The sequence below is a fragment of the Stegostoma tigrinum genome, chromosome 20, assembly GCF_030684315.1.
Source record: "Stegostoma tigrinum isolate sSteTig4 chromosome 20, sSteTig4.hap1, whole genome shotgun sequence".
Classification (NCBI taxonomy): Eukaryota; Metazoa; Chordata; class Chondrichthyes; order Orectolobiformes; family Stegostomatidae; genus Stegostoma; species Stegostoma tigrinum.
In genome coordinates this window covers 37,767,655-37,774,526 of record NC_081373.1, presented here as the reverse complement: position 1 = coordinate 37,774,526, position 6,872 = coordinate 37,767,655, and the positions used below count along the sequence as shown (strand labels likewise).

The following is a 6,872-nucleotide window of genomic DNA, read 5'->3' as shown; positions in this document are numbered from 1 at the left end:
CGGGTGGATTATCAAGGCTGTGTGCACAGTCCTTTCACGTTCATATTGATGCCATATCTTCAAAGGAATGGATATAGGCCACACATATATTGTCTGTGTCATATAGGGGTAGGATCAATCCAATGTTCCAGACTGCTGTTGCCGTCTGTACGATCCCTTTGTTGATTTACAGTTAAACAGCTTTGGGCTGTTTTTACACAATGTGTCCAGGGGTTTTGACCCTACTATGTCCCAGTTAAGACTGAGATCTCCTAGATCCCAAATCTTAGTTTTGGTTTGAGATTGTTTCCCTCCTCTATAAATGCAACGTTGTCAGATTAACAGAAGCCTTAATTGTCTCCGCAACATAAATAATATTCCGAGCATCACACGTCCCTCCAATTGATTTCGCTTGTGCAAAAAAAAACTCGAACGCTTCCTATCGCTTTCCCTTGCAAGCTACGACAGCGGTGGTCAGTTTCAATGATTGACTGAGTCAGAGGCCAATGGGGCTAAAGAATCTCCGGAGTGGCCGGCAGGGCAGCCAATGGTGGCGAAGGAGGGGCGGGATCTAGTGGATTTCCATCACGTCGCGCTTTGTAAACTGGTACAATGGGCAGCCGGGTGAGAGTAGGTTGGTAGTATGTGTGTGTGTGAGTGAAGCCAGGCTAGGCTGAGGTTTCACAGCAGCAATTGGCTGCCCCCAGCCATTGTCTTTCGCTCTTGGATCTTCGCCGCAATAAAAAAAAGACAAAGTTGAGCCATTTCTCAGCTTTACAGTGATAGGAAGGTGTGGACTGAGAGGTGAGGTTGGGAACAGAAAGAGAAACTGAACTCCCCGCCTGCCCGCGATGTACCCGTGCCGGTGCTCTGGGAATAAGCGAGCGGGCTGCTTCCAAAGCTGCTGTCCGTGTGCCCTCTTCTCCAGCTGGTAGTTTCCCACTTAGTACCCCTGTTCACCACCCTCTACCCCTTTCAAAGATCCCACAGCCTTTACACAGATCAGGAGCTGCACATTTTGAATGCGCACGTTATGGCTGTGAGACACAAGTGACTGGAGGGAGATGCTCGCGTCCACAGCTCTCGTCGTGTCGATTCAACTAAGGAATGCCAGCGGCTCGCCTCCTTAAATGTCTCAGAGGTGAGAGAGGATGGGAGCGAACAGTTCTTCTAAGCGGCCAGTTTTTGACGAAAAGGAGGGCGGTAAGCACCGAACCGTTTCTGTTTTCTTTCTGTTGGAGCTGGGGCAGGTTAATCTCCATTTATGTGTACCAATAATGAGCTAATTCCAGTTAGTGCAAAATGACCTGTAGTCAATAAGTAAGTTTTTAATGAGGTTATGGTTAACTCATGGTTAAGGGAGACTTTCTAATATCTATTTAGAAAGTTATTTCTTTTTGACTTTTCAGTAGCCACTTCTATTTTCACTTATTTAGAACAACAAGCGGAATAAATACATTTAAAAATGAAGTGTTATGGACAGTATTATGTCAAATTTTGGGTATTCGTCACCGAAATACTGAGAAGAATCAAAATACAGCACCACAAGATTGTTTGGAAATACATTAGTCCAGGATTCTCTCTATTGTTCAATTTTGAACCAGCTACAGATCCGGAACTCTGATCCTGTATTATCTTAAACACGCTTACTGCGCTTCTGAACAACATGATTATATTGATGCTTAATTGGATTTGTCAGTAATATGGATAATACCATAATGGGTGTTTCTTTAATGTTGCAGCATATTTTATTACCAGATGCTTCCTGATGTAGTGGATATTAATCTACACTTAAAGCTGTTAGCGAAGGAAGCAAACCCACGATACTACTATCATTTCAATGTGCAGTTTCACAATGTATGCATTTTAGAGGTACTCAAAACTTTTTAATGCCTGTTTGGCTTTCATCTATGAAAAAGTAATGAACTTCCAGTATGTTTCAGCACGGAGTCTGAGATTATGTTAAAACCACAATGTTGGTGAAGCAATAATATTTTCTGAAAAGGTGACTACACGTGCATTAATGACAAACGCCTAGTCAGAATTCTGATTCAAGTTTGCATTAAACGTGCAATTCGGTAACAGTGATGAATTACACTGGATGCCAAATTAACTGCTTTTGGTTTGTTTCTTGCTGCTTTTTTTTGGTAATTTCTTTACAGTTTAATGATTTGGATCCTTTTCCGTACGAGGTATATCCTAATTAGTGCATTTTCTGAAGACATACCCTTGCTTTGTGGTTGTGAAAGTTGCACCATATTTTAGATTTCCTCATGTACAAGTTCCCTTTCGAACAAATCTGCCATCACTTCTGTCAGGAAGAAAAAGTAACTGATTACCTCCATCCTTGAAATCTGTCTTGACATCTCCAATTTCCCTTCCCCTTTCAAATCCTTGAACCTGCTGCCTGCTAAACCTGTGTGGATTTTTATCAGAAGCCTATCTTTGAATCCTGCCAATCAGTTCAGAAGTAGCTTTTATCAAAATCACAGTTAACATACCATCTTAATGTGTTACAGGGAAACTGTTCCTTCTTGTCCTGTGTGTACTGGAGGGGCTTCCTTTATCATCCAGCCACATGGGACTCCATTCACAGCAGCAAGAGAAGCAGATAAAGGAATAAGTATTGGACAGCACATGGGATGAATTCCTGTATTCACCTTAAAAGTTACAGAATGGCTTTAGCACAGAAGGAAGCCACTTGGTCCTTTCTGTCTGTACCATCTTTCTGCACAAACAATTCAGCTAGCCCTACTCCCTTACCCTTTGTCTGTAGCCTTGCAATTCTATTCTGTTCAGCTGACTATATAATTCTCTCTCAAGAACCATGTGTGAATATGGTTTTACTCTTGGCAGCACATTGTGGATACTAACGACTCCCTGAATAATAAAAAAATCCTCATATTCCCTTTGGCTCTTTCATCAATCACTTTAAATACATCTCCTCTTGTTCTCACACCTTCTGCCGATGGCAACAGTCATCTAATCTGTCCATGATTTCGCTATCAAACCTTCGCATCTTCTGTTCTGTATCCATTCAAGCCCCTCGTCCATGAAATCAATCACATCAATCTTTTCTGCACCCTCTCTTGATGCCTTCACATTCTTAAAATTGGTCCCATGAGATTGATCATGCCTGACCAAATGACCAGTTGAGATCTCATCTGAGAGAAGGCATCACAAACAGTGCACTACTCCTTTACTATTGTAATGGTGAGTGATAATCCCTTTCCCAGCTACAGATGCTATCCCTCCTGTTGGCAACTGTCTGAAACTGAACCAGACTCTTTGCAACCTTAGTGCCATATTTGATCCCAAACTGAGTTCATGAACATACTAAGGCTGTCTGTTTCACCTTTGTAACATCCCTCAATCCTGCTGCTGCCTTGGCTGTTTTGCTGCTGACAACATTAACTGGCCTTTACCATCTTAGATGCCACTAGGCACCCCTGATCAGTCTCCCTTATCGTAACCTCTGCAAACTTGACATCGGCTAAAACTCTGCAGATGTGACTGACATACAGTACTAACTGTATAAATTACTTATTGATGATTGGGTTGTGTCTTTGCCTTTTAGGGGAAGTTTGCTTTATTGAAGGAATGGTTCACAATTATGTTTTTAAACTGATTGAAAATGGCCAATAAAGTAATCATTTAAAAAGCAGTCATCTAGGGCTAGTAGTACCTTGTAAAGATGTGAGCTATCCATTCGAGTAGCCACGCCATGCAAAAAGGGCAAAAGCAGTAATTTCAATCTCTGTAGGGACCAGTAACCTTTAAATAAAAGGAATCCCCACATGCCTATGGAAAGAAAACTACTGGACAAACTTTCACATTTCACTGTCACAAACATTTATGGTAACAAATCAGTATTGTTCAAACATTGGTTAAAAGAGGAAGGATGTTTAAAATGGAAAGCTTTCACTTTAAACGCTTACTAAAACAAAAAAAAACAAGTTTTGTAGAGGATTTGGAAAGTTTTAAAAGCCAACTAAAGACGGCCAAAGAAATAATAAAGAGTTGGAAGCAAGGAAGAAGGTCAAAATAGTAAGTAATATGAAAATAGAGAGTAAGAGCTTCTTTAAATATTTAAAAAGGTAGAGACAGGCCAAATTTAACATATTCCTTTAGAGAATGAGGTCTGTGAAATAGTAACGTGAAACAAGGGAATAGTTAATACTCTATTTATCCTAAAGAATACAAGGGAGGAAATGAGTACCACTACTAGAGAAGTCATATTAGACAGACTAATGAGGCTAAAGGCAGGTAAGTCCCTTGGCCCTGATTGCTTACACCCTAGGATCCTAAAAGAGGTAGCAACAGAGATAGTGAATGCATTAGTTTTAATTTTCCTAAAAACCTTTGGATTCTTGAGAAGTACCAGAAGGTTGAAAAACTGCCAATGTGATACCCATTTTCACAAAAGGAGGAAGGCAAAAAGCAGTTAAGTATTGGGTGATGAGCCTAACATCTATTGTTGGGAATGTTTAAGGAAGTAATAGCAGAACATTTGAAAAATCATAATTTAATTCAGCAGAGTCAGCATAGTTTCATGAAAAGGAAATCTTGTCTGACTAATTTATTTGAGTTGCTTTGAGGAAGTAGCAATCAAAATGGATAGAGGGGAACCAGTTGATGTGATATATTTGACTTCCAGAAGGCATTCAACATGATACCTCACAAAAGATTAAGCCATTAGATAATAGAACTCATGGTGTTGGAGATAATTTATTGGCATGGATAGAAAATTTGCTAATGGGCTGAAAACAGTGGTAATAGTGAGTGGGGATAAAAAAATCTTTATCAGATTGATGCACTGTGACCAGTGAGGTTCCACAGGGATTAGTGCTGGGACTGTATCATTTTACAAAATGTGTTAATGACTTGGAGCATGGAAGTGAATGTATGCTAGCTCAATTTGCAGACAACACAAAAGTTGGTGGAAAGGCAGGTTGTGAGATGGATACAAACTACTTACAGAGAGATATTAACAGGTTAAGTTGCAGTTGTCCACGTTGGAAGTGAGAACAAAAGAACACAATATTATTTAAATGGAGAAAAGCTGTAGAATGCTGCAACACAAAGGGACTTGTGGGTACTTGCTCAGAAAACACAGAAAGCTAGCACACAGGTGCAGCAGGTAATCAGGAAGGCTCATGGAATGTTGGACCTTCTTTCAAGGAGGTTGGAGTATCAAAATAGTGATGTCTTATAAAGTGCTGGTGAGACTGTATCAGGAGCACTGTGAGCAGTTTTGGTCCACTTATTTGAGAAAAGATATCATTGCATTGGAAGCAGTTCAGAGAAGCTTTACTAGCATGATCCTCGGGGATTGCCTCATGTGCAAAGGCTAAATAGGTTGGGGCTCTATTAATTAGAGTTCAGAAGAATGAGAGGTGAACATGTAAGATTCATAAAGGACTTGACAGGGTAAATGCTAAGAGGGTGTTTCTGTTTGTGGGTGAGTTTAGTGTCAGAGAATGTACCAACAAGTATCACCCAACCCATTTAAGGAAATATAACATTTCATTGGACGCAGTTCCAAGTGAGTTCACAACAATAATCCCCAGTGTTTGTTGATTTGTTGCAAGTTTGTAGATGACACAAAAATAATTGGGAAGGTAAATAGTGAGGATGACATAGCGTCTACAGAGGGACATAGATAGGATAGGCGAGTGGGCAGAAACTTGGCAGATGGAATCTTATGTGGGAAAATGTGAAAACATGCATTTTGGCAAGAAGAATGGAAGAACTGAATAATATTTTATGGGGAGCTCTTGTGCAAGAATTGTAGTGAGCTTGCATCTAAGTTCAGTGGTAAATAGGGAAGGCAGATGGATTAGTGACCTTTATTTCAAAAGAAATGGAATATAAATCTAGGGAAATCTTGTTAAAACTGTAGAATGCCACAACTATTTAAACAACAAATGTTATAATGTTAATAGTTTTGGTCCCATTATCTAAGAAAAGATGTTCTGGCACTGGAACAATCCAGAGAAAATTCACTAGTTCATTCTGGGTATGGAAGCATTGGCTTAAAAGGAGAAGTTGAGAATAAGACCATAAGAAATAACAACAGAGTAGGTCATCCAACCCCTTGACAACACGCCTTATATCCACTTTTCTGCATTTTCCCTGTAGTCCTTGATTCCCCTATTGATCAAGAATCTATCATTCTCAGCCTTAAATATAAACAACGACATTGCCCCTACAGCTCTCTATGACAAGCAGCTCCAAAGACTGTCAGCTTTAAGAGAAGTTCCTATGTTTGAATCAGATCACCTCACATTCTTCTAAAATCCAGTGAGTAGAGTCCAAACCTATTTAGCCTTCGCTCTTAAAACAGTCCCCTGCACCAGAGATCATTCTAATCTGAATTGTCTCCAATGAATTGTTATCTTTCCTTGAATAGGTTAGATGATATTTATTTAGAAAACTGAGATGAGACCATTTTGAAAGCTGTAAGATTCTTGAGGAGCTTGAAAAGAAAAATACAGAGAGGTTATTTCTCTTAATACGAGAGTATAGAGACAAGACAGCATTCTCAGTGTAAGGGGTCACCCATTAAAGACAGATGTGAGGAGGTATTTCCTCTCTGAGGGGAGTTAATCTGTTGAGTTCTCTAGTGCAAAGGACTGTGAGGCTGCATCACTAAGTTTTTATTTAAGGTAGGGATAGATAGACTTTTAATCAGTGAGAGAATCCAAGGGTTATGGTGGAAAATTAAGAACATGAGTTTGAGGATTGTCAGGTCTTTGAATTGATCTCATTGATCAGGCCAAGGGGCTGATTCGACTCCTGTTCCTTTTTTTTTGATGGTCCTATATTTACAAGTGCTTGTGTTACTTCCTGCAGAATTGTGGGACTGTGTGCAGTCTCACAGTCTTTCCAAC

The 6,872-nt window shown here is 39.9% G+C and overlaps 1 protein-coding gene across 6 annotated transcripts in view; it reads left to right on the top strand.

The window, feature by feature from the left end:
- Positions 1–597: 597 nt before the first annotated feature.
- LOC125462069 (serine/threonine-protein kinase 32C) overlaps positions 598–6,872 on the top strand; it is a 290,855-nt gene continuing 284,580 nt past the window's right edge. For 4 of the 6 annotated variants that reach the window (XM_048551554.1, XM_048551553.1, XM_048551559.1 and 1 more), the window contains exon 1: positions 598–1,182. In XM_048551554.1, coding sequence (XP_048407511.1) covers positions 1,131–1,182 — 52 coding nt within the window. In that variant the 5' untranslated portion in view covers positions 598–1,130. The remainder of the gene's footprint in view (positions 1,183–6,872) is intronic. The other 2 variants (XM_048551556.2, XM_059653104.1) reach the window with 1 other exon arrangement.